The sequence below is a fragment of the Dermacentor albipictus genome, chromosome 7 (genome assembly GCF_038994185.2).
Source record: "Dermacentor albipictus isolate Rhodes 1998 colony chromosome 7, USDA_Dalb.pri_finalv2, whole genome shotgun sequence".
Lineage (NCBI taxonomy): Eukaryota > Metazoa > Arthropoda > Arachnida > Ixodida > Ixodidae > Dermacentor > Dermacentor albipictus.
The window spans coordinates 37519552-37546228 of NC_091827.1; the positions used below are offsets into that span (position 1 = coordinate 37519552).

Here is a 26677-nt window from a genome sequence, read left to right on the forward strand (position 1 = left end):
TCTTGATTCCTGATAACTTATTGATTTCTAGAGTGCATATTCAATATAATAGTGAATATAAACTATTCTTCCGTTTCCATTTCTTGAATAGCGGTCATGTCAATTTCGACGAAGGTTCTGTATTACGAAGATAAGGCGATTCAATGTTAATAATGATGAAAATGTACTGAACATGAGAGTCTCCGAGTCGCAATGACGTACTCAAGCACAACCTGACACACTTCCTTTCGGGCTCGGCCCAAGGGTACTTTCCCCAAAAGATAGAATGTTAATCACCGAGAGAGGGAGGCCCATACGCGATAGGGGCCGCTCTAAGTAGGTCTTTCTTTCAAAAAATATATCTTTGGCAAAAGCGGAGGAAATGGCCCATTGATTCTGTATACCCCCACTTGATGTACAAAGGTTCTATAGTGCGAATCCACACCTACTCATGTACAGAGATTTAGTTGCGGAATTCGACATCGTAGTAGTGTAATGGCAACTTCGCATTGCCGAGAGGGACAAGACAGGACATTCCAGGGGAACGCCAAATGTTCGTAATACGGTACAGCAAGGGGAGGGGCTCATTTGTTTTCTACCTAGGACTTGTTCTCGCCTTCGGAATCTTGTTACCGCTAGCCGAGTAAGGTTGCGTTTAAGGAAACTCGCTGGTCCACCAAGCGCTGCCTTTGCCAAACTGTCTGCAACCTTATTAAGTGATAGTCCACAATGACCAGGTATCCACAAAAACCGAATGTCTTTAACATGATGCGGAATAAAAAAAAGTGTAGCGATTGGTGCAATAGTGAATTATTTGTGCGTTCTAGCGACATAAGAAGTGACAGCCAGTCTGCGAGCAATATTACGTGTGACACATTTTCCAGAACATTATACGCACCTCCTCTTCGTTCATCTTGGTCCACAAACCTTGTGGCTCATACCGACTGTGGGTGATTGACCCACACGCAGGTTATTAAGGAATACTAAACGTAGAAATTAAATTCAACTAGCCAACTTGCGAGAACTCATATATTCAATGCGACGTAAGGAACCAGGAAAATGAATGACTTAGTCTTAAAAGAAAAGAGGTCTTTGTAGTTACTGCTTAGATATCACGCTATTTACTATATACCTCGGTATATCTGTAGTCGGTAACGGCAGAGTCAGTAACGTGACAAGATGGTCACTGTCACTAATGGGTCTCAGCTATCAATTCAAAACGCAGTTAGCACCGCCGGATGCAATGTCTCTAGCCTACAGCACGCATCCGATCAGCTCATGAAGATGCCAGAGTGGGTCCGATATATATGTCATATTCTACGCAACATTGTATCCGGTGGTGCTAACTGCGTTTTAGTACAATTATGATCAATGCTCAATCACTCAGGAGGGGTTAGGCCTGCAACTATATTGATTGGCCATTTGTGATGGTGGTGGTTGACCACGGTGATGTCGGTTCAACATAGCGCTGTGCCAAAACAAAGCTTTCCTTGCTTCTTGCGGCCACATCGCGAAAGCTGGCTGGTGGCCACCACCCGCAATGGGGTTTGCCGGTATACCGGAAGGGCAAACTTGTCCCGGAGGTGGTGCAAACGGATATGGCCCGGAGACAGCGCAAGCGTAATACACCGAGCACAGACGTCAGCCCCAACACTACTTCAACCCTTCATTGGTTAACTCTTCCAGTGTCGGGTTTCTTCTCTATCTATCTATCTATCTATCTATCTATCTATCTATCTATCTATCTATCTATCTATCTATCTATCTATCTATCTATCTATCTATCTATCTATCTATCTATCTATCTATCTATCTATCTATCTATCTATCTATCTATCTATCTATCTATCTATCTATCTATCTATCTATCTATCTATCTATCTATCTATCTATCTATCTATCTATCTATCTATCTATCTATCTATCTATCTATCTATCTATCTATCTATCTATCTATCTATCTATCTATCTATCTATCTATCTATCTATCTATCTATCTATCTATCTATCTATCTATCTATCTATCTATCTATCTATCTATCTATCTATCTATCTATCTATCTATCTATCTATCTATCTATCTATCTATCTATCTATCTATCTATCTATCTATCTATCTATCTATCTATCTATCTATCTATCTATCTATCTATCTATCTATCTATCTATCTATCTATCTATCTATCTATCTATCTATCTATCTATCTATCTATCTATCTATCTATCTATCTATCTATCTATCTATCTATCTATCTATCTATCTATCTATCTATCTATCTATCTATCTATCTATCTATCTATCTATCTATCTATCTATCTATCTATCTATCTATCTATCTATCTATCTATCTATCTATCTATCTATCTATCAGTACTCGAGCGTTGTCGCACTTCGTCACCGTGGAAATACGGCTGACGAAGTCGGGATTGAACCCACGACCTCGAGCTCTGCCACGGAACTCATGCTTGCCGTATACGAAGGCGGCTAAGCGGAAGGCGGCCATCTTGAGTCTCGTTCCAATTCTCACGAAGACGTCGAAGTAGACAGTTTCGCGAAGAGAACATCGAGGTCTGAAAACGACGCAGGCTACATTACTGTCCAAACAAGATGGCGGCCGAGCAGGGCGCTTTGAAACTCGACGGGAAGGCGGTCTGCGCACAAGAAAACGTAGACACGCCTTCGTATGCCCTTAATGTAAGTCGTATCGCGTTTTTCGCAGGTTCGCAGGCGCAAATGCTTAAAGTACTGAAGTAATGTGAGCTTTTCTAAATCTTTCTTTTTTTGACGCCGCGAGGTGGCGTCACGTCGCACAACCGTCTTCCAGACGGCTCAAAACGCATTCCAATACTTGGCCTCGAAGCTGTCTCGGCTGTCTCTGCAGCTGTCTACGTAGACTCCATAACGGGGCAGAATTGGGACACACCCTAGGCTACAGCGGCGGGTGAGAGTTTATTTTGCTGCTCACGAGAGATCTTCACACCGCATCATACATGTGTCTCGCGGTTTCACAATCGCTGCGCCGAATGATCGACACATCGCTATCATGAAGGCGCCAAAAACGGCTCCGTTCTTCACGCCTCGCTTCATGCATGTCACCACATAATTTGACAAAAAAAAATAAGCGCCAAAGGCTCTTTTTTTTGTTTGCAGTGTGATTGAAAGGCGAAACCCCCTAACATTGATCGTGGCAAAAGGGGAACACAAATATCGCGTGTCGCGCCCTCGACGCGTTCATTAATTCCCCGACCGTTATTCAGGCCGCGTTTACATGAACGCGACTGTAGCGATTCGCCTGTCCGAGCGCGACTGGGAAAGGCGATGCGATGCCGTTTACGTGTAATGCATAACCTCTCGCGGGAACGTATAGCGCCATGCGCTCGCGATTCGACTCCCGCTCGCAAATCTGCCCTCGCTTGGCAATAATGGTTATGCGTCTTGTTCCTAGCTCATTTCCACCATCCTATAGCTCATTACGGCAGGCGCCAGAAATGCGATGCGATGTGCCACTGTCGCATTCACGTGAACGCTGCTTTAGAGCATAAATACAGTGCAAAGCGAAGTAATTCTTGTATTGGCCGCCAGAATGTTAACAGCAGCATTTGCGACATGACTACAATCACCACACGAATAGCCCTTAAAAGGACAAAGAACCGATATTCGTAAGGTATCCATTTCTTTAGTGCAATGGAAAAGAACGAAGACATGCAATGGAAAGCTCCTTACCGGTCAGTGTGTCCAATCATGCAGTGATAACGCGCAGAACGTTTAATATAGGTGTTACAGAAGTACACGTATCCGATGGGTTCCTATAGAAAGATCACGCTCAGCAACGCAAGAGGTGTTTACATATTGATGTGACAGGCTGGCGACACCACTTTCTTTAAAGAGGTCAGCTTGCTTGTCGGCTTACGACTTTCTTTTGTCTGTTTATTGTCGGTAAGAATAGTGCGTCCGTAAAGAATCGTATACTGAATTCTCTTGTGCAAGCGGTTGAGTGTCGTATAAGCAGTTGTTTTCGTTGCTAAAGCTGCGATCACATCCGGAATTCGCTTGACAAAACGTGGTGAGGGCGCGGGTGTTGCTGCGGGTGAATTTTGTCAAAGCTAGCTCTTCACGGCCGCGCGTCGCAGTGTCTTCATTGCAAACTGTGCCCGTTAGTCTAGGGTTTAAATAGTCCACAAGGTCGCAGTGGCGGCGTCTACCAGAGACGGTACGGAACCGAAAAGACGTGTGAGTTTGACACGCAGGATCGAGCGTTAGGACAAAAAAAAAGGTGATTATAGACGCCTCGCTTCGTGCGAAGATCACACAAAGGCGACCACTTCCGCGATCTGCACGACGAAATCGTTGCTCTCGGCCAGCGGGCTGTTGTCGAAGGTGTCGCAGTGCTCCGTGCGACCGTTCTCCAGCGAACCGTCGATGTACAGTCCCACGCCGTTCCTGCGGCATCGAAGCGAGCAAGCTCATCTTTAGTCATGCTTCACGCTTGTTAATTATTCGTGATCGGCACGTGGAATGGTTCTGCCTTGATAAATATGTACGTCATTCGTGCTCACTTATATACCGGGTGTTATATACTTTTTACAGCGAAGCTGCATATGGCTAGCCGATTCGTGCGTCCGTCCGTCGCCTGTACACCGAAAACTCCTCCGGCGCAAACCCATGCGCATGCGCGAAAAAAGGAGAAAAGAGAGGCTCGCGATTGGCTGCACCAGTAGTGACGTCGTTGATCTTTGTCGCAGCCGAGCGCGCGCGCAGCGGTTTATTTCTGGCGGCCTAAATGGGTAGGCCACGCGTCAGACGTACTCCTGAGGAGCAGGCAGCTTTCGATCAGCAACGCCGCGAGCAGGAACAAGCAGGAACCGCAAGAACGAGCTCGCCTACACTGTGCCACTGCTGCAGCCCGGGCACAAGAACATTTTCGCGCAGCCGAGCGCAAGCAGCAACTGCCTACCGCGGATCTGGCAGCCTGCGAAGCTGTCGTTTAGTGAACCGTCGGGATTCACCCAGGGGCCGCACGTTTCAGCTTCGCTCTTTAACCATCTGCACGAAGTACTTGGGCGGTGATTTTTCTAAACACCTTGTGCTCAGCTGCAGCCGTATGTCATGCCCACAAGCGGCGCAGTTATGTAGCAATGATGCCACGGAAAAAAAGTTATTTCTGAAGGAAGAAGAGGCTCTTGATTATAAATGTCAATCGCTTTCAGTAAAAAAACACACGCTGAACGCGGTACACCACTAAGCACGTTTATCCCAATGACCGTATTCCCAAACATTCGAGAAGCGTTTAGTCCAATATCCTCAATGACGGCAGAGCAATCAGGGGAGTCATGTGCGATAATTTTCCGGCAAGACTGCCGACGCTGGCGTGGCAATTAAAAACATTCTACTTGCAGAATACTCAACTACCTGGAGCCTTAAAAGCGAAATCCGATGGTTTAGTGATCCATACTTATTAAGGAGATTTAATGCTGATCTACCCGGTGCGTTTTTCAATACAACAAAAAGCAATACCCGATGGTTTAGTTGGTTTCGAGAAAAATCTCCGCGGAGATTTTCATAGGGAAGGTGCCGTGCGGGTACTGGGGGGTGATATTTGAGGAGGGCCAGGTATCGATACAAACACGGAAAGAGGAGCTCCAGAGGGCAACCCAACTGATGCAAAGGTCAGCAAGCTTGATGCTTACCCTCGCAGCCCGTGCGGACTCAAGCGTTCGCCCTAATGTTTCACGCGGCACATTTTGAGTTCGTTCCCCGCATGATAGCAAAACGTCTAACGACACTCGTCGATAACTTCCTCTGGGTAAACAAGCAGGAGAATGCGAAGAGAACGTTCCTGCAGTTACCAGGTAGCCGCGGTGGTCTGGGACTACCTGAGGTAACCACGTTTGCCATATCACTCGCAGCAAAGTCATTACAGAAACTGTTTCATGACGAAGAGTATCCTGGGAGGCGGCTGTTGTTTTACTGGCGGATAACCCTGAGAGGGAGCTTAACTGCCGACAGGCGCATGGACCCTTAGTGGAAGACAGCTTCGGCTATCTACAAAGCTAAAAATGATTTGAAGGAAATGATTAAGACAACGACATGCACAAAGCCTATCGATGAATTGGCTCCTAGAAAATCAGCCAGCTTCTGGCCGAAGCAAACATCAACGATGAAGAGGAATTCCACCTAAAAACGATAGAATCGACGGCGAAAATTTGACTGGCTTGACGAGGTTGGCGAGTTCGAGCGGCTGCGAAAGTGGGTGGTGTTACCCACCCGTCAGCGCTCGGCACGATTTGGGCTAGTAGTCCCCGACAACCAGTGGCCGAAATGCTGCAAATGCGAAACCATACGCAACCCGCTTTTCGACTGTGTTTGCCAAAAAGGATGCGTGACACGTGACCAAACACGCCTTCGGAGTTCAAGCTGGTGCAGGTTTGCACAAGGGAACGCGGTGTCGTTGCTCACTTAGTCTTTGCGGTCGCAATTTTCTAGACATTATAGCATTTTTTTATAAAGCGCCTTTGGCCGATAGCACCATTCTAATCCGTGAACTGGATTACTCGTAGAGACGAACATGACTCGCAACGAGAATCAAAAGGACTAATCGACTCGTCGACAAAGTTTAACTAATTAAGTTCCTACCCAATTGCTCAATTGCACATGTTTCGGTTTACGAATGGTGGCCTTTGAGTGGCAGGAATTCGCAGAATGCCGCTAGTTTCGAGATATTCGTTTCCAAGGTGTGCGACGAAATACGCTGGCATTCCACTTACTTTTGTGTTTCAATGCAAAAAGAAAGCGTGCTGTCAAAAAAGTAAGTGCAACAACAGTTCATTTTTTTTTTTTACCGCGAGTGGGACGGCACATATCTCGAAACCGATGCCATCCTCAGAACTCGTTTCAAGTTGATGCGCCTTGAAAACTCACCGACTGAAATTCGCAGGTTGTAATATGTGCTGGGAAGTAATTAGCCAGGAAAGCGTAATTTTTGCACTTTGAGTAATTATACGATTACCGATTTTGACTTCTCGTTGAAGCAATGTCCACCTCTTTGAGTAATCCATTTCAAAGATTGTAATCGTTATGTATGCCACAGGCAAATTTAAGAGATTGGGCATAAGCTAATAACGCTCCTTATTGCAAATAGAAATGGTTATTTCAGTTGTAAACGAAAGATTTTGGTGTAGGTTTAGCGCGGGAGTTCATGCGTATTCTCTCAGCCGAGATGAAAAGGGACATCGAATTTTCGTGCAAAGTCGGTAATTTTCTTTGCGGGTGCTTAAAATGAGTAAAATTTGCGCGCGCGGCATTTTTAAACATTAGAAGGCTGTGACAAATTGCAGTTAGCAAGCTGCGGACTTTCACGTTTGCAAGAATTACGCCTCCCCTTTCGCATTGGCGGAGAGCACACAGTCGACCACAAAAGATTACGGGGCACAGTATTTGAGAAAAAGAATAAATAAAATGAACTCTAAGCGAACCACCGTGCCCTGATAAAGCCAACATACACTTTTGTCGAGGGACCTCTGTACCGCGAATGTTCCTGGGCAATTAGTCATCGCCCTAATATTATAGCACGTAGATTTTACGCACTTCACAGCGACTATTTTTGGGCCACTTTACAGCCAAGTCACATCTTCCATAATTCATCGTCAACATTACCACTTGTCATGGCGCTCTTTGGCCAAACCTGGCCCTTGCGCCACAAAACACCACACATCATCAATGTTCCTGGGCAATTATACGCATATGCACAAGGAAAGACAGAAATCATGCAGTGTGGCTTTTTGTGAATCGACTTTTACCGTGCCTGCCGAACTTGAAAGAATAAAAGAAAGTACTAAGTTGTAGTACATTGTGGTACATTGCACATTGTAGTGCATTGCACATTGTAGTGCATTAAGGACATTGTAGGACATGTCCTTGCAGAATCATTTCGCTCGAATCGTTTTGGGTCGAATATTCGTATTCGCTCGAAGAAGAACCGCTCATTAGAAACCACCGTTAACTAAAGATGCGCTCACCCGCCGCCAATCTGCATCGTGTGCTGGTTGGCGGAGAGGAACAGCTTCGACGAGTGCGGGACGTCCCGGGACGAGATGCTGCCCTGTTCGCACACAGGACTCGAATACATATTCAATTCAACGTTTAAGTCTATAGTTTCTTCTTTCACTCGAATCGTTTTGAGTCGTATGTTCGTATTCGCTCAAAGAAGAACCGCTCATTAGAAAACGCCGGTAAGTAAAGGCACGCTCACCCGCCGCCAATCTGGATCGCGTGCTGGTTGGCGGAGAGGAACAGCTTGGACGAGTGCGGGACGTCCCGCGACGAGTCGGCGCCGACCCACGCGAAGCGCCTCGGCTCCGGCGCGAACGTGAAGAGGAACGTCTCGCCGGTGCCGAAGTAGGCCCGCCGCCGGCGCTCCGACCAGCGGGCCGAGCAGTAGGCGCCGAAGCGCTCGCCGCGCGTCGTCAGCACCGCCAGCACCGTGGGCTCGCGCGCGTCCGCGTGCGCGAACAGGCTGGCCAGGCTGCTGCCGTGCACGTTGGTCGAGTACACCACCTCCGGCCGGAGCATGGTGATCCGCGCCGGCAGCCAGCTCCACACCACGGCCATCTGCGCGCGCCGCATCGAAAGGGCGCAGATGGGACGAATGGGGGCGGCAATTTAGGCAGTGTTAGTATTGCAGGTGCCGTTTTTTTCCTCGATATACAGGCACAATGCTGCGTGGACCTGACGGCTGAACCGACGCTGCTTGGAGCGTCTTAGTTAAAAAAAGACACAGAAGGCTGTAACGGGGTTGAGACGGCAGCTCTTCACCGGGACAGCAAAAGCGGTGTGCCCAAAACTCTCAAATGTGACGCAATTGACCGGTTGCCATCGCCTTCCGGTCCGTATAATAACGACGCAGAGCCCGTTCCGGGTAGGAAACAGAGGTATAGTCTGCCTGAGCCGCAAATACTCACACGTAAGTGTACTTACACACACGCAGATGCATCGGGCAAACATGAAAAAAAAAAGCAAGTTCTCGTCAGGTCTCCCGGCCTACCTGTTCGCCAGTGAGGACCTCGGAGCGAAAGTTAGCCAGGCCGATGAGGCCGACGGAGACGGCGCGCGAAGCGCAGTACTTCTCGTTCTTGACCGAGAGACGGGACGAAGCAACCTGGAGGTGACTTCCCCCGCCGCCGCCAATCTCGGAGGTCTGCCTCGCGCGCCCGCTCGATCGGCTACGGACGTACGCCTCGGACTTGAGCAGCTGCTGGCTGAGCAGCTTCGCGCTGATTCCCTGCGCACGGATCTCGGTTACGTTGCGCACCCGGACAAAGCGGGTCACAGGGATATGGACGCGAAATTCACAACTTATTACAGTTATTGCGTTAAACCAAAGTTGGAGCGTTCTAAACACTAGGGAAAAAATAGCGTCGTAGCTACACAGATGCCTAACTTTAAATGTCTTTTCGAGAAGCCAGTCTTGGCTTAGGTACCAGAAGACAAATGCATCGAGACGTCACTACAGAACGGCTGACTTAATTCCTATGATCGTTTGCGGCTGGCACGTTGCGAGAGCCGCAAGAATAATCCCGCCAAGCGCTGCAAATTCGTTTGAGTGCGAAGAATTGCTTTTCAAGTCAACGCAGCTAAAAGTGAACGGCAGCTAGGATCCTTTGCCTCTGCTTGCCGTATAGAGAGGTTAATTGTGCTCCACAGTATTCTCAGTTATACTTGCTTGATCAAATGTACGTGATCCACTGTAGAATATGTCTTCCTGAAGCCAGCCTGTTCTATTGCTTGATTGAAGTCGAGCTTCGCCTAGATTCTATTGGAAAATTTGTTGGTGAATATTTTATACAATTCTGAAAGCAAGCTGCCGGGCCTATGATTCTTCCGTTGTCGATGTTTTCAGAGTTGTCAGAACTCTTTAGCTTTAAAGGACAATAAAGTTCAAGTGTTAATGAACAAGAGTGCTATAGGTCGACCTAGTTGGTCGAGCATCGGCATTCACATTGTCAACTTTACGGTTATTTTTGTCGTCTTTTTGGTCATGAATTGTTTATATCTGTTTTGCGTTACCCCTACATCTTCTTTTTTGTTGTTTTCTCTCACTTTTTCTTGTTGTTTGGAGGTGCCTTCAGTTTGTCCTGCATGATAGATGCAGTTAGTGATGTTAGTGATGTTGCCGGCCAGCCATGTATCTCCCTTATTCGATTGCTTATAATTCAATGACTTAGTTGCGGTTCTTCCTTTTTGTGGCGTCGAAGTTGACTATCTTTCTTTCCTTTCTACTATTTTCTTGTATATGCCTTCTTCACACAAATCCACCTGTTGATAGCGCCACTGTTGCTGTATTCTCGTAGTCTGTTGTTTGCGGTGTGTTTTCAATACGTGAAATATCGCAGTGAGTGGTGTATTTTTTTTATTTTATGTAAAAAACGCTCCAAAATGTTTTCTTTTACACAGCCTAAATGTGTGCAAAATACACTGAGAAGCAATTTTCTGCAGCACTGTCAAGCGGGCGATTCGCCTCCGTCGGCGTCCCAGTCATTAAAAGACATGTTTTTTGGCGCAAGTTAAAAGACACACAAAATCAAGTCTTTTAGCAAGCACCAACTAGGCCAACAAGCAGTTCTGTTGCAACATAGTCCCCTTCATTGCCGCAGAAAGTAGCCTGCGATTGTACTATCCTGCAGGGGACATTTAAGCCGTTCAGTAGCGGCGAACTATTATATGTCAGGAAAAACAGGGCCGAAGTGGTCTATAGGCTGGGCATTGACCGTCATCCACGATGGGTAAGATACCTGGATGTTGTAGGCGGTCTTCAGGAACTTGTCCACATTGTAGGGCATGTCCTTGCAGAACGCAATGACCCCATCCAGAAAGCTTTCCGCGTCTTGAGCGCCCTCTCGTGAAAAGCTTCCCGCCGAAACACCTGCATAGAAGGGCATGTCGACGACGGTATGGCGATAGTAGAGAAATATGCTGGCTGCGCGTTTAATTAAACAAATGGTTATTTATTTTTGTTTGGTCTAGCCTTATATCTGTCGTCGACGATGTTTGTAAAATCGCTCTGCGCTGTTATGGCTCCAAACTAAGAGATGGTGTGACAGTGCGATAAGCGTATAACAACCCTATGCACTGAAGGTGTAGTGCCAAGCGTTCACGTTCTCATAGCCCTCCCACAGTTGCTCGTACTTTCGAATTGTACGGTGCGAAGTGGCCGGCCGATAGGATCGACCACCGGGGCAGACTGGCGAACCACGAACCTTATTGATCTCCTTAAATTGTGATCTCCTTAAATTGCGATATACCAGTTACCCCTCAAGACCCCTCGTTATGAGGTGGGCATCATAAATACTCGCGCCCAGATGGACATAAACGGCAGGTCGTTTTATGCTGTACAAGGATCGGCATTTGGGCGAGTTGGTACTGGTTGAACATCTTGAAGGGGGGCAGAGCAATAAGACGAAGACAGAAGGCAGGAACACACAGGACAGTGCTGACCTGTGTGTTTCTGCCTTCTGTATTCGTCTTATTGCGCTGCCCCTTCAAGAGGTCGTTTTATCAAAGTCCGGGCCCACTTCTCTAGACTGTCCGTTCTGGCCAACGTCTCGTTGACCTTCACGGGAAGACTCTCTCACCTTCTGCATACATTTACAGTCCTCGTTTAGTGCCACTAGTAAGGTGTCAGGATGTGCTAGTAATGTCCCATTATGGCCGCAATGAGTAGTGCGCGGAGTGTTGGTCATATCTCGCAACAAGTGGTGTTAGATGGAATCTTCGGTTTCTACGTCAAATGTTCCACCCGACTGGGCACACGTAAATGGCACAAAGCGCGCGTCATCATGAACGCGAGGAAAACAACAAAGAGAAGAACAACACAAATGCCAAATATCAACTGAAATGCGGCACAGTAGCAAAAAAACGAACTGATGAAAATAAAAAGCATATCACGCGCATATGCTCAAAGGCAGACGACGCCAACACATCAAGCGCAGATACCTGCGAGTGAGGCGATTGCTCTTTATGCAAGGTATTCGAGAGTTGAGGTAGGCACGGAATACTGCCAATAAGGATAAACCCTTGGATTGTAGCGCGATACTATTTTGGGATGTCCTCCAACGGACTTAAAAAAAAAGAATTTGACATCAACGCTCATACTGTGCGATACCTGCTGCCGACCGCTGACAATAGTGCACCTTTCGATATGTTTTTTCTCATCGGAATGCACAGTTTGTGGAAAACGCGAATGATGAACCGAAACGCCGAAACTGTTGTACCTACAAGGGTGCATTTCATCCAAATGACCCTACACCTAAAGCAGGTTTATGATGGACTTGATACCCAGCCGGACTGGTACCCCATTTTGGTGAGGTGCCTATCCTTACCACCCTTCTAAAGTGAAACCACATTTCTACCCACAGTATGAATGATACCTTTTCTCTGAGTGACTATGATTGTGCTCTCCATTCTCTGACAATGCACAACTGGTAAATATCGGGTTGTTGCTACTGCAATAAATACCATTAAAGAAAGAAAAAAAAAGGCGTGACACAAACACGCACACTGGCCCTACCACACGCACACGTACACACAAATACCGTACCAACTTGCCCAACTTTCTATCCTTTTGCAAGGATAAATCACCGGCTCGACCATAAAGCGCACTTCATTTCTGTTTGTGAATCGAACTTTACCGTCTGTAAACTCGGGAGGTACTATCGTGATCAATATGAGCGGGAACACTGGAGCGCGTGGCAGGTAGCCTCGAACCTTGGGCGATGCATGGCGACCGCCGTCGTATACAAAGTGGAAAGGAGTAGGCTGTTCTATTAACTGTTAGCAGCGCCCCCATGCGTCTCTTTATACTAAGTGCCGGACTTCGCATTGCCAGCGCGCATTGATAAAGCTGTTTGATATTGACGTTACTGATAACTTTGCGCACCGAAGCGCGTGGCCAATAGCAGCACTGTTTGGAAGCGTAAACTATCGAGAGCTACATCCTTGGGAAATCTGCCCCTCTGCCTGCAACGCGTGACACGATGCCCTCCATAGGATATATACATCAGGTCGTATGGGGGTACATATGAACATACCTTACGCTAAAGGCAGGAACTGGCGCCGAAGAGCTTCGCTCTCGAAAGAAAGAAAGCATGATTAAAAAAACTGGCTCCCTGTAGGTTACTGTGCATGTAACCGTCTTATCGGCTATCGGCGACCAGTGAAATGCCGTAAGCTGCCGCTTTAAATAAACGCGAGCGCGGTGGGAGTGCCGACAGTTAGCGCAAGAGCGTCACCCTATCCCCTCTGTTTTCGACAGCGTCATCCGACTCGGTTTCGAGGCTATTTGCATGTTCGCGTTTGCATGTTCCCGCTCATATTTCTCACGATAGTAAGTCTTCCTGTTCGCGCCTTGAATCCCCATTATTTTGCACGGCTATCTGTGGTGTTATGCAGATGCTCGGCTTCTCCGGGGATATCAATCAAAGAAGCTAGTACTTGCCAAGATACTGCTTGCTGCTAGCTCGGCGTTACAAAATTTTGATAAGATGATCTAGACATATTCCGCGATTGAGCAAAACAGGGAAAAGAAGTGGGGAGTGGATGAGAACATGGCACTGTGCTCGTCCACTTAGCGCTTTCTTTTTGGAGGGTGGTTCTGTTGACGGTCTCTTGGTCGCACTTGTAGAAGCCTTCCACTTATCAAATCATCACTGCCAGGGTAAGGACACTGTGTTGAGTGAAGGTGGCATCATAGTGTACGTAGAAGCCTGAGTTCCGCATTTGTAGAAATTACACTGGAGATAATAGAAAACTGGGCTAGCTGGTATTCATTAATGGCAGTTAAGAAACTCCGCGCTGAAAACAAGGAGGTAGGCTGGTGTAGACATACCACGAGCGCTACGATGTGTTGTGTCCATGTCAGCGCTTGTTTTGTGTCTTAGCTTTGCTGCATCTTCCTTTTCAGTGCGCTCTTCGTCAGTGGCAACTTGGCATTCGTAGCTTGAACAACAGTGCCTAGGATTTCCTTCTAACTACGGGTCCTTCACGTGAGTCACGTGATCACGTAGTGGCAACGCAGTGCAAAACTGTGCCACAAATATGGCACGACAATATATCTACGCGAATTCTCACCTGTGCTTTTCGTCTTCTTGGCTTTAAATACTCGCGATATGAACGACTTGCTGGGGTGCTCCTCTGCAAAGACAGAAAAAATACCAACACATGAAGACAAGACAGCAGCGACGGTGTTTTCGGCCAATCACTTCGAGGGAGAACGTCACTGTCGGAAACTATTCGTTGGAGATGCCGGAGCAATAACTGCCCGTATTTCCAATCGAATACCGCGCTGAAATTAATGTATTTCGATGAATTATGAGAGTGTCTTGCATAGTAATCAGCCCGGAATACGGCGTCAATTTCCCGTCTGCTTTGTTTGGCAAATAAGACAATATATTTTTTACGCACGAAGAGTCGTGAGAGTCCGAGTGGGAATTAATTCTTTTTGTTTTTGGTAAAGAAGCGTGCAATCTGCATTTCGAGTGAACTTAGTCTAAAGGAGATGCAGGACTTGACAGTTAGCCGCTGAACAGGGCCGCAGTTTCGTAGCGATGCCTTTTTCGATACTATTCCATTTGGCGCTACTCGGGCGTCGTCAAAGGTCAGAGTGATGCTCCATTTGCCGCTCGTGAATGGTTGATGACCGACGCGGAAAAGAATCGAGCGGGAGAAGTCGCTACAAAATTTTGACCCAGGTTGGCACAGGTTGACAAATACACGAGCGCCACCTCTGCTGGAATGGCACTGGCACTCACACGAGGGCCAACTACAGCTGAGCGACCGACGCAGCGTCTAGATGACGTTACTATGTTATGCCAACAGGCTACTGCCATTTCAAGATTGTCCATTACGAACAAAAATGATTGATTTTTAGGCTATTGCAGTACCTGTATAGGAAAAACGCTGACTCATATTCGAGGAGGATGAGGATAAAGTTTATTCATAGGAGCGAACCAAAGTTACAATCTTCTGAGGTGAGCGGTAAATCAAACAACAATAAAACTAAACGCTAAATAATAGGACGCTAATGTAGTAGACTGTAGCACATTGTGTTAAACCTACGGTCATAGATGCAGGAAACCTACGCTGGATAGGTGGAATGGCAGCAAGCAACCTGTAGGACATTATCGAAAATCAGGAAAGGAAACTTAAACAAATAATAGTGTATAAGCAAAAGGATAGTGTTGGTAAGTATTGGTAAGGTAGGTAATTATTGCGTCCGAGAAAACCTAGCCATAGAAGAGCTTCTTGAGCTTGACTTCTTCTTGAGCTTCTTGAACTTCTTGAGCTTGAAACACGTCACCGTGTTTTTGCTGTTATGTAACCATAATTACAACTGTTTAACATAGGTATTATTCCCCCCCCCCCCCTCACTGTAATGCTCTCTGAGCGAATGTGGGACTGTATGATAAATAAATAAATAAATAAATAAATAAATAAATAAATAAATAAATAAATAAATAAAAACTAAATGATAAGCCGTGCATATAAGAAAATCTACCACGTAATTTCTGAATTAGCGCAAGTTTTGTGAACCCCTTGTTAAACCTGGTGAGAAAAGCGTAATAACTTCACTGAAATTTCGAGACCATACACCATATTTGTTTCCTTTGGAAGACTTAACTAAGACAGTTACAGACTGACAATATCTGACCTGTAGGTAGAGTTACTAAGTTATGGACTGCGTGGGCTAAATGGCTTTAACATGCACCATTTTTTTTTTCTGGAATGGCATGAAATCTTCCAGGGCGCAACTCAAAAATGAATCCGCCCTACAGATTACGTACACTTTAACACGGTTTCAAATGACCTGACATCTCATTTCAATTCGATGGGTCATTGCCAAACGAGCACATGTAAGTACGTAGCGTACATATTTTTTAACAACGTACTTGATTTTAAAAAACAGCAGTAATAGCCGTCTGGGTCGTCTCTTAACATAGAAAACATTTCTCGAATTCGCGTGCTTCTAAGCGAGCCAATTTGCTCGTATTTATTTTCTTCGAAATTGCGTTTCGTTGTCGACTTTAATTACGTGTTATGCTTCAGAAAACTTCGCGCGTAAGTTCCGTGCAGTTATGGCTCGCATGGAGTGATGGACATTTAACAACACGTATGCTGCGAGAAGCCGACGCTTGTCTAAGGTGTGCAACTCTTTCGCCATATTAACTCTCGTAGACTTAGCCAATTCGCTCAATCTCTTGAAACAATACTCACAAACGCGATTGACCGAGATTACGATCCCTGAGCTCTCTCTCTTTTCATATTCTGAAGCTTCTTGCAATGTGCACCAGAAAGGAAGCAGAGAGTAGTTACTCACTGTAATGTTCCTTAACGTAAAGGATGAGGATGGCCATGGCGATGCGGTACAGAGCGCGGGCGCCTTCCAATAGGAAGCAGTCCATCACACGCACCTGCACTGGGACAAAGGACATTTGAGAAGGTCAGCGACCAGCCTGCTTAAAAAGATACTACGACTGAAACACATGTAATTGACTGCAGGAAAAGAATAAGTCAGTCAATATTTATGTTACAATGTACACGAAGGAGTGAGAAACCAAATCCGCAGTCTGGGCATCTTGATGGCATGTGACCCCGCTAGCATGAGCACTGTTTAGACAAACAGTAACGTGAAATTTTTTTTTCTTGACCGCTTGATATAATTTATCGTGCACCCAAGAGATGACACATCAGTTTTTTTTCTTCATTTCACTCCCACCAATAACACGGGGGGAAAATCGAACCCGTCCGGTCGTGATAAGGAGCACGTTGCTAGCGGCGGGTGGACCGTGAACATTTCTCAACGACTCACCTTGCTTTCTCAGTGTTTCTGGCATTCCTCTGCTAAATTTGGAGATAAAGACCGCATTGCTGCAGAGATTAGAAACGCTCGCCTCCGCTCGAAACGTTAAAAAAAGGATATGTATACAAAAAAGAAGAAAGAATAAAACGAACCAAGGTGGCCAAACTTAATCCTGGTCCCTTTACGACAGTGTCTCGCAGCCACTTGTGCTCTTCTGCGCCATTAAACCTAACTGATTAATCGGAAACATCGTGCATCGTCCGATGCACAATCGCCGACTATCGAACAAATATCGAACACTCCGAGCAGCCGCCACCTCTCTCGAGCGGATCGCCGTCGCCAAATGATAATCAGCCGATAACCGAAGCTGTCTGGCACGAAATGCATTCGAAGCTGCTTGCTATTCCTTACAAAAGATGCCGAGAGAAGTTAGCTGGCATGAGGCCGTGTTATCCGCTATATTCGTGCAATGTTGTATGAATATGTTTTGGCTCAATAAACCTCTACCTCCTCTGGAATTTGAACCTGTTCTGAAATGTTTGATTCACGCTACGTCGCCTGAATGTGATTTGTCTCCTGAAACGAATGTTAATTGACTAAAGATATCCCACTTTCACTTTTACTTTATTATCTTGAAGGTCTTACTGTGGGGGTCTGGCATATTATACTGTGCAGAATTTAAGAAAAGCGACGCGTCGCTTTACCCCGGCAACCACAGACAAAATTAGAAGGAAGCATTACGTCGTAATCGTACACGGAATATACAGACAGGAAGAAAATATTTTGGTTTCATATATGCCAAATTCATTTTGATTAGATAGTTGCCTGTGAAAAAAAAAACGATCTTAGAACTGGTGAACTGTTGGAGGCATATATAAAGATAAAACATTCAATGATTTACAAAAACTGCTCAAAATTGTGAAACCGAAAGAAAGGAAGCTTCAAGTTTACGACTTCTTGATTCCAGAATAATAAAACAAGGATATCGCACTTGCGATATCTATTTGTAGTACTGAGTTACGGAGTTGTAAGCTTGGTGCTTCATGTCACCTTTTTTTTAGTTTTAACAATGTTTAAAACATTCTAAAGGCTGATTAATTTAACCGTAAGTTAAATTAATGGTTGAAAATTCGATAGAATTTAGCTGAATGATTTTTCGCCTTTCACATTTATTAGAACACATAAATTCCGGGTGAAAGCAAGCTAAGCTTTTCTCTCGATCCACTAACGCCTCGCACTAGCGCACCAGATGATAGAACGGCAGGCCGCGAAAGATCCACAGCTGCCACGTGGCGAAGATCTTCTCCATCTCGTCCTCCCGGCGAACCTTGCGGAGAAGCCGCGAGTACGTCTTCTTCTGAATTCGTGCGAGGAGGAAAAAGAGAGAGAGAGAGAAGTCCTCCAGTCACGTGGAGGCTTCACAGTGCGCAGGAAGCGTTAGCTTGTTTTGTTACGTATACATGGTCATGTTATTAGTACATGACCCGGGTAGTTGGAGAAGTATGCGAGAGGCCTTTGCCCTGCAGTGGGCGTAACCAGACTGACGATGATGATGATGGTGATGATGATGATGATGATGAAATTTTGGACGATTTCGATGGCATCGCAACCCGCCACTGACCGGAATCGCCGTGACCACGGGGGACACTCGTCGCATGTGCTTTCTGCGATGCGGGGAAATTGTTCACGCGACCGGACCTCCTGCATTACGTACGAATAAGGGCGACTGAGCCTATGCGCCGTCACTGGCTGGCGCCGTCGACTGATTGGCGTACGTAGCATACGATCCCGAGCAACTGTGCGCGCGGTAGATATCACTCTTCGATGAATGAACGATAATGTAACACGAGTACAGTGAAGAGCTTTCGCTGCGTTATATCTTTATTGCGATAGCAACTTTATGGACACACCAGGTGAAATTTCGCCGTGGTCTTCGCGCTCGGCGTCGGTGAGCGGTTACGCATAGGCTTTGGTATATGTATGGTATGCTTTAATTCGCGGGCCATATAAAAGGGTGTCCCACGCAACTGGATCCGAATGTTAAAGATATGTAAATGCCGCGTAACTGGACAAAAGCAACGTAATGTTATTTGCCGTCGCTTCGAGAGACTCGGATCATTTTTTTTATTCGGCCTAATTGGTAATTAGTCTTAATTAATCAGCTTCTCATAATATAATCATGCCAGTGTGAGAATTGTCGAACTACTACTACTGTTTTTTTACTACTGTTTCTACTACTACTACCAGTCACATGGGACACTGTATGCAGTTTAAATTGCTATATAATCACCGAGGTTGCTCAACTTGGTCTTGCTTTCCTGACTAAATCATTTGTCAGAATTTAGAAGGCGAAAGTCCACAGATTAATGCCATTGAAATTAACATTCACAGCCTACGCTTTTTATTCTAAACCTTCTCAGAATAATAGATATTAAAAGTGTCAAACTATAGCAGTCATCAAACCTGAAAGTGAAGTAATTTTACGAGCGCGGCTCGTAACAGGGAGCGTTGTGGTGCCTGTTCGATGTCATTAAAGGCCCTACACAGCGTCATAGCGCTTACAAGGGTGCCAGATATTTTTGGCGCACGCGCACGTATGTTACGTCCGGGTTAGTCTGACCCGAGTATAGTTAGAATACCGTTCGAGAAGTTCAAACGCCACGCTTAACTTCGCTAGCGCAGTCGGCGCTTCGCCTTTGGAACGAAACTGAAAAATATTTGTTGTTGTTGTCGTTTCCGCCAAAATGCCGAATTTTCGCAATTGCGGATGAGCCGACACTTGACATATATATCGAAAATACAAGAGCTGTCGCCGTAAACAGATAGCGTTAGTTTGACGTTTACCGTCTCCATACTGCTGCTCACTATACACAGCACTCATGTTGCAAGTGCCAACGATCCGCCACCGAGAAGCTTAAGCGCAGCGTTGAGGGTGCGTCGAACTTGCTTCGTCATTGTCTCGCAACCAAATGTACTATACGCATCGCGTGGACAACGTTCCGTGGCTATGAAGGGAAAGCTAAGGAGGCAAAGCGCGCAGAACTCAGTGCGCTCGTGGAATATAGTCCCGCGTTTTCATTCCACGTTAGTTTAAGCTGGGGAAGGGAAAACATAAACATTTCAGTAGCAACAGTTAAATAAGACAAAACACGCCACTGGATGTAAAAGTTTTACTTATTTCGCGGCTTATCCCTTCCGCGTCTGGGCGAACGCGAAACCGTCGCACTTGGAAGCTGCGTCGATTCGGTGCCTGTTCGGAGCAACCAAAAGCACTGCCAGACGCTGCCGGACTACTTGGCGCAGTAACACATGCGCAGAAGCTCCGCCCCCGTAGCTTTCCCTTCATAGCCACAGCAAGTTCGCTGTGATGGAAAAGTAGTCCTCAAGACCTTCTTGCTCGAGCCGAGCATGCGCCGTAGAGTGGGACAGAACAACAACGGGCGACACCGACGGCGTCCTTGCGCGACTCGAGCGTCCGCGTAATTGCTATCCCGACGCAAACATCTTGCAAGTTGTTTTTTTACTCATGAACTGTTGCTGGAATTTATCGCTCACGGCCAACGCCGCCGACGCCGACGCTGACACCGACGCCGACGACACCGGCTTTTATGCGACACGAGCTCCTTAACGCTATCGCGTTAAAATTACAGCGAACGCGGGCAAATGATGCCTCGCACAGGGAGAGTCAAGCGAGCCGCTGACGTACCTCCAGGTGCTTGGTCAGCCGCATTAGCGCGTGGGCAGAAATGTCGTGCGTCAGTCGCGTCTGGCTCAGGTGCCGTACCGCGGTGCTGTCCACGAGGGCGCAGACGCACTCGTACGTCTGCGAAATCAGAAGGCCGCGGGCGCACGCGCAGTGCGGCGTTGCGCTCAGGGCTTGATCACAAACGCCCGATATGACGATTTTGTAATTCTTGTTATTATCGCAAGCAAGCTAAAGGTTTAAAAAAACACAGGAGAGATTAGCCCTCCCGTTCTCCATCATATAACGAACCGGCCACTCAATCTGCAAAGGGGACAAGTTTTGGTAGCGTTAAATTCGAGGCTGGTTAGATTATGTAGTGGGGTTCCTATTTTGCAAGGACTTTTTTTTTACTACAGCTCTCATGCTTTCATATCATCTTTTGTGAGCAATGGACGACGCTTTCATTGAAGGGGCAATGACTATGAAAAAATACATGAATATCGTTACTAAATACGTTACCAGGTTTCAATAGCGACAATGCAAGAAAATCTTGTACTATTTGATTTCTGATCGAAAGTAGGTGACCGCCGTAACTGTGGCCATTCAGTGCCGTAGGATAAGTGAAAGTGCTTCCAAATAGGTTGGCAAGTACATCTTTTTCAAATGTTCATTAGCGCGTCGTCGCCGATCTGCATATTATGAATCACTAGCCCGGTGCCAACGTTGCTTGCTCGTTTGGAAGGGCCTAGGTTGTTAGTCGCACGCTTTTTCTGGTGGTGCAACCTATGGAGCGCTCCGTTGAAGCCTTTGGCATTGTTTCAGTCATTAGAAGGTTGTCACACACGTAACTGAATCGTAAAGTTTAGCCACGAGAAGCTCACACATGTCGGATTCGTTAATAATTCGTGACGTGTCTATAAAAAACATGTGACACGCCCGACCGTTGCTCACCGAGCGAGGGGAGCTTAAATACTGGGGCGTAAGCTTCCTGAGGCATCGCTGTTACAAGACCATGACGACGTCGGCTGAGTTCAAAAGATAGCGATGTCTCTGCAACGGAATGCTGGCGCTACTTGTTCCCGTGCGCTGTTTCGTCGTCTCTTCTCTGTACTGTTGTCCGTAGTAGTCACAGATGGCGGCCCCGTTCCGTTGTGTAGAAGTGAGAAATTGCCATGTTTTGAGCTCATCCGCAACGCATTTGTCGGCTCTGAACTGAACACGGAAAGGACTCACGGCCTCCCATCCTTGTTGTTTTAGTGATTATACTGAGAATGGCATTTCCCGGCCTATAATATATAAATGCGTGAACGTGCTGGTTCACCCGCTTGTCCGTTTCATCTTGCTTGGTTTTGTGACCTGTAGTTTCGTACGTTGCCGTGTCGTTTGATTTTGCGTAGTTCTGTATCGTGTCGATTCGTGACGTGTATTGTCGCTTCACATGGGCCGTATCGTGCCATTTAGTGAAATTTTGAATCATTTGTATTTTTCCGCTGTGTCGTTCGACATCGGCTTGTTTTTTGCGACTTTGTATCGTTTCGTATAGTGAATCGTATCTTGGGGTGGTCTTGCGTTGTCTTGTCTTCTGTCGTTATTGTTTGGCATTCCGTTATGTCATGCAACGTTGGGGTGTATTATGTCGTGTCGTCTAGCATCATGGCCCATTCTGTTGTTCCGTATTGTTCTGTACCGTTTCACGTCCTTTCTCTTTTTTTACTGTGTTTCCTTCCATTCAGTATGGTCCCACCCCATCGATGTCAATTCACTCGTTCATTCGTTCGCACAATCAGAACCATTTACACCTGTGCTGTTGCTACGAGGAGGTGACTGCTTCCTTTTATCGCTTTGTACAGCAGCACAGCTGCTTCAGGACACGCTTTTCTGCCTAGGCGTGAACCGCGACCATGCTGCCGACTGCCGTTGGTATTAGGTAGAAAATGGGCGTAATTTATCCGAAGGATCACTGAAGATAATTTAGGGTTCTTCGAGCTTGAAGAGCTTAAAGGTTTCTGACTGTCCGCGGGTGACAATTCACGCAGTTCGTATTCGTATTCACGAAGTACGAAAATGACGCGCACCCTGCACTGTGGCGTGTGCGTCATCCATCCTTGTCGTCGCGTTGCTTTTACTGCGAATAGAAGTTATCTGCTAATAAATTTGCTGAACGCGCTAGATCGCTCGCCCTTTTCTGTTTCTTCAAGGTTTTTCGAGTGTCCGCAGCTGACCACGCATGCAGTCGGTACATTTAATTTGAGAGTCAGCATGCCTTTAGCCCTCAAGAAACTGAAGGGGTCGCTGAAATTCAGTTGTTTCTGAGGCATTGTTCAAGTCTCGTTAGACGCACCTGCTCCTCGGGCAAATAGTGGAGCAGCAAGGACGCGACCGGATGCAGGACCGGGCAGTAGGTGACGAAGGGGTGGCTGACGGACGTGACGAAAAGGACCCTCTCAGCGCGTCTTTGCCCCTCAGAGCTGAGGAGGTACTCCTCGTCGAAGATGGGGTCCACGAACGCGGGCTTGTTCACCGGCCACAGCCCACCGAGGGACTCCCTGACCGTGCTGTGGTAGAAGTCGCCCGGCACACTTTCCTTAGTGTGCTCCTGGCACAGCTTCAGCCACAGCTCGCCTCTGTTTGGGTCGTCGATGGGCCAGTGCTGGGTCCGCACTAAGTTCTTCGCCTGCGTTCGTGAAAATACGCAGTACCTTGTACCGTGCGTTTTAAATCTCAAGGCTTTTTGTGCCTCAAGCGCCCACATTTCGTCTGTGACCTTCCTCGTACGTTGTACTAGGTCGCACTCTTCCGAGGCGCAACAAGTCTGGAGAACAAACGCATGCAGAAGCGACGGTAACTGCCTCGTTTTCTTGATATAAGATCTTCATATCGAGGAATGAAAGCGTAGCAGCAAATACGGACAAGGCGCAAAAGAAGTAAACATGCCTGAACATTTTGATACACTTTCTTAACTCTTGAAGTTATAATTGGGAATCGGCTGGGATTTTACTAGGTTCAGCCTTTCCTTCGAGTTTAAAGTAAGTTACTGCGGACAATGCTTTTCTGCACTTCAGGTCACCCAACCTACAGCCTTCTTTGAGGCAACGGACAGATTATCGTCCTATGGTAGATGGTGGCAGTTGGGCTTTATATATTAGGGTGGGCGGCTAGTAAGGAGTGCGAGGGCTGGCAGGATGCAGCGGCACTAAATATAACGCGAATAACGAGCAAACTCTTGCGTCATAAAGTCGCAATAACATGGTCAATTTTAATCCGTTTCGCGAGAGATTGCATTACACCAACTTGCTGCGGTGCGTAGACTTTACATAATTAACAAAAATGGTTTTGTGGGGAACAACGTGTCCTCACGGGAAATTGGTTCTTCACGGCACACGATTCGTCCTGGCGCTCACCTCCTTGATCTTCTTCTCCTTGACGAGCTGGACGATGTCGGTACACGATTTAGTGACAGGAGTAGGAGACCCAGGCAATGGCTTAGGCAGCTTGCTCACATCGACGAAGTCGCGTTGGAAGCACGAAGGCAACGTCATTGTTTGCTCTGTCCTACAGATATAGGCAACGTCATCACGGTCTTGCAGATATAAGAGAGCAAACTAACGATAAATTTATGCTCACAAATTTTTCTTTCTAAGCACTGACGTTCGGATAACAATGGTGATGATGATGACGACCGCAATAACAACAACAAATACGTACCCTGGTCCAGAAAAGACAGTATGAAAGCAAGATTGGCAATTTTCATTCCTAAAATAAGGCAATAGTTGACATTTTTTTAAATATTAGCGATCGTTAGAAAGCGCGCCAGACAATAAACGCGATTCTTATTGTAACTGAAAAGTAAAATAAAAACCAGATTTATTTACTTTCCAAGCCGCAAGTCAAGACATTGCTTGTAAAATTCTCCCTCGAGAAATAAAAGCACATATCGTCCTAAGATAAAGGCCTCAGAGTTGCATACAGTGGTCACTATTGATTAGTGTGACGCTGCAGGAATTCGGTTCGCGGGAAGGTATATACAATTTCGAGAAGCACAGTAGAGCGCAGTTTGTTATGAGGAATGCTGTTATGTCTTCGACATCCGATGAGAACATATACACGAGATTCATAAAAGTGACCTTCAGGAGGCGAACATCACGTCAGACTACAAAAGAAGGGAAGGTCCTGCAAGAAGGAAATATTTTCGTTTTAAAGTGAAATCGATAAAATTTGCCGAGTTGTGCAATCACTCTCTGTGAAGTATAACCTGAGGAAACGCTACAGGAACTGTTCTACTTTGCTAGGCAAATCTTTTCGGTGTGACCACCCTTGAAGGTCTTACACGTCTTTTGTCTTCAGCGCGAACAATATTTTCAACAGGTCTACAGCGGTGGAAGGTCCGGTTGGCCAGCCCCAACCCTCAGGACCAGGCGAGCCCGCTGTATAGGATTCGGCGGACGGCCAGAGCCCTACGGCGTTCTGGACTGAGGAAGCCGCCCGCCTAGGGTGAAACCATCACCTGCTTTTTTGGTAAATACGTCTTAGATTAATCTACAGCCACTTTTTTGTTGCCTAGTTGTGAATCTGAAAATCTGATGCCTAACTTTTCTCATTCCTTTTTTTTTTGGAAAATGTTGAACTTTCAGTCATATATAAAAGAAAAATTAGAGGCGCAAAACAAGATCTCTTTTCCAAACACTCTAAAGCGTGGCGGAAATTTGCGTTGTGGCACCCAGAAGAACGAACGCATGTTGTGCTGAGTTGCATGGCAAGCGCTGACCCAGCATTCCTCACCACTGTCAGCGGTCTTCGGATTGGAGACTCAAGCACAACAGTGACGCGCTCAATGTTCGTGCCTTGTGAGGTTATCGAGGCTAAAGCACCGGCGCTTGCTTCACGCACAACAGCCAGCGCAGTCTGCCTCGAACGTTAAGAACTTTACCACCGTAGCATAACTTCCGCAGTTTCCTCCCAGCTTCAAGCATACGCAAAGTAGTCGTCCTTGTTGACTGAGAGGATCCCTTATTGGTTCCCCTATTATCAACATTAATCCCTCTTCGGTTAAGCGCTATAGCATTGGTATCATTTGCATTTTGTATTCTCGTCACAGCTCATAAATTGGGCCCCGGAGCACAAGGTTACTCTTGGGAAAAGAAAACAAATGTCGCAGGAGGCTGAGTCCGGCGAGTAGGCAGGGTGTTCGGGCACAGTAATAAAAACTGAGCCACAAACTCACGCTCTCTCAGCGTAGTCTGCGCAGGTGCAGTATTGTCACGTTTACCTATGCTGGCTACAGAAAATAGTGACCATAGAGATACGTACAGGGCCTCAAGGCTTTCAGTATCATATCAGGTCAGCGGCCGAAGACCACAAGCCGGAGGAGCTACGGCTGTGGTAGGCTACGCTCCTGTCCGAAGGGACGGCAGATGTGAATACTGGGAGTCATAAATTTGCAATCTGGCACTTACGGCAGGTTTTTTGGTGACTCCAAAGGGAGGGCAGGCGCTGAATCTGTTCGAACGACCTTCGCACGGAATAAAAATGGTGATGATGATGATTATAACGATGATGTTGATATTGAGCTGATGTTGAACAATACAGAGGCTGATTGGCCAAGAATAAGCTGACCTTCATAGTTTTCTTGAAGTGTTTGAACTTAGGCAGTAATAAAAAGGACAAGACACGTTTGTTTATGAAATGTCGAATATGGCGTTTCATCGTCATCATCAGCGCGTTCCGGAAAGTGCGCGTGCTGTGAGAGAACACGAAGACAGCGATAGCACATGCGCTAGCTGCGTTTACTATTATTCCCATTATTGTTTGTTGTTGGGAAAACGCAAAATCGATTGGGCAAATATTGAAATAGGATGAGAGCAAGCTAAAAACTTCCGCTCAAAGGGGCGCAACACCAGCCTATTGTTTAAGAAGGGGGAATAGAAATGAAATCGCCAACTCGCCCAGCTAGCCGTGTGAAATTAGAGAAGTAAGTTGAATATAGGAAGAAGAGAAGTAACGAGGCTCCACCTACGGCCGGTATTTGGCAATGACTTTGAAGTCATTATCACCATCAGCAGCAGCATGTGACACTTCTGTAGAGGAACAACTTTAAAAGAGGAACGAAGTAGCAAAGTGGGCAGGCCACAAAGACTAATGTAAAACGATAAAGAATAACTTTTGT

General features: G+C 46.4%; 2 protein-coding genes across 9 annotated transcripts in view; one reads left to right on the forward strand and one right to left on the reverse strand.

Annotated features, from left to right (window-relative positions):
• LOC135905678 (kinesin-like protein KIF26B) overlaps window positions 1–26677 on the forward strand; it is a 760359-nt gene that overhangs the window by 57127 nt on the left and 676555 nt on the right. For 3 of the 8 annotated variants that reach the window (XM_070521909.1, XM_065436639.2, XM_065436638.2), the window contains one exon: window positions 24880–25029. The exons of 4 other annotated variants lie outside the window; for them this stretch is intronic. The gene's annotated coding sequence lies outside the window, so the exon portion shown is untranslated. Of the gene's footprint in view, window positions 1–24858; window positions 25030–26677 lie in introns of all 8 variants that reach the window. One more of the 8 variants, XM_070521908.1, reaches the window with a different exon arrangement.
• On the reverse strand, window positions 3603–26048 carry LOC135905680 (GTPase-activating protein skywalker-like). The gene is made up of 11 exons (XM_065436643.2): window positions 25968–26048; window positions 23916–24066; window positions 22856–23188; window positions 20536–20652; window positions 18076–18186; window positions 16347–16440; window positions 14102–14164; window positions 10768–10898; window positions 9021–9257; window positions 8229–8587; window positions 3603–4420 (listed from the first exon to the last, which is right to left on the reverse strand). The coding sequence occupies exons 2-11, from the start codon at window positions 24051–24053 to the stop codon at window positions 4285–4287; spliced, it is 1719 nt and encodes a 572-aa protein (XP_065292715.1). The 5' UTR covers window positions 24054–24066; window positions 25968–26048; the 3' UTR covers window positions 3603–4284.

Coding starts and splice junctions, on each gene's coding strand:
- LOC135905680 (XM_065436643.2), bottom strand. CDS start 24,053: ATGACGTTGCCTTCGTGCTTCCAACGCGACTTCGTCGATGTGAGCAAG. Junction 23,189..23,915: donor AGGAGAAGAAGATCAAGGAG/GTGAGCGCCAGG, acceptor TCACGAACGCAG/GCGAAGAACTTAGTGCGGAC. Junction 9,258..10,767: donor AGACCGCCTACAACATCCAG/GTATCTTACCCA, acceptor ATCCGTGCGCAG/GGAATCAGCGCGAAGCTGCT.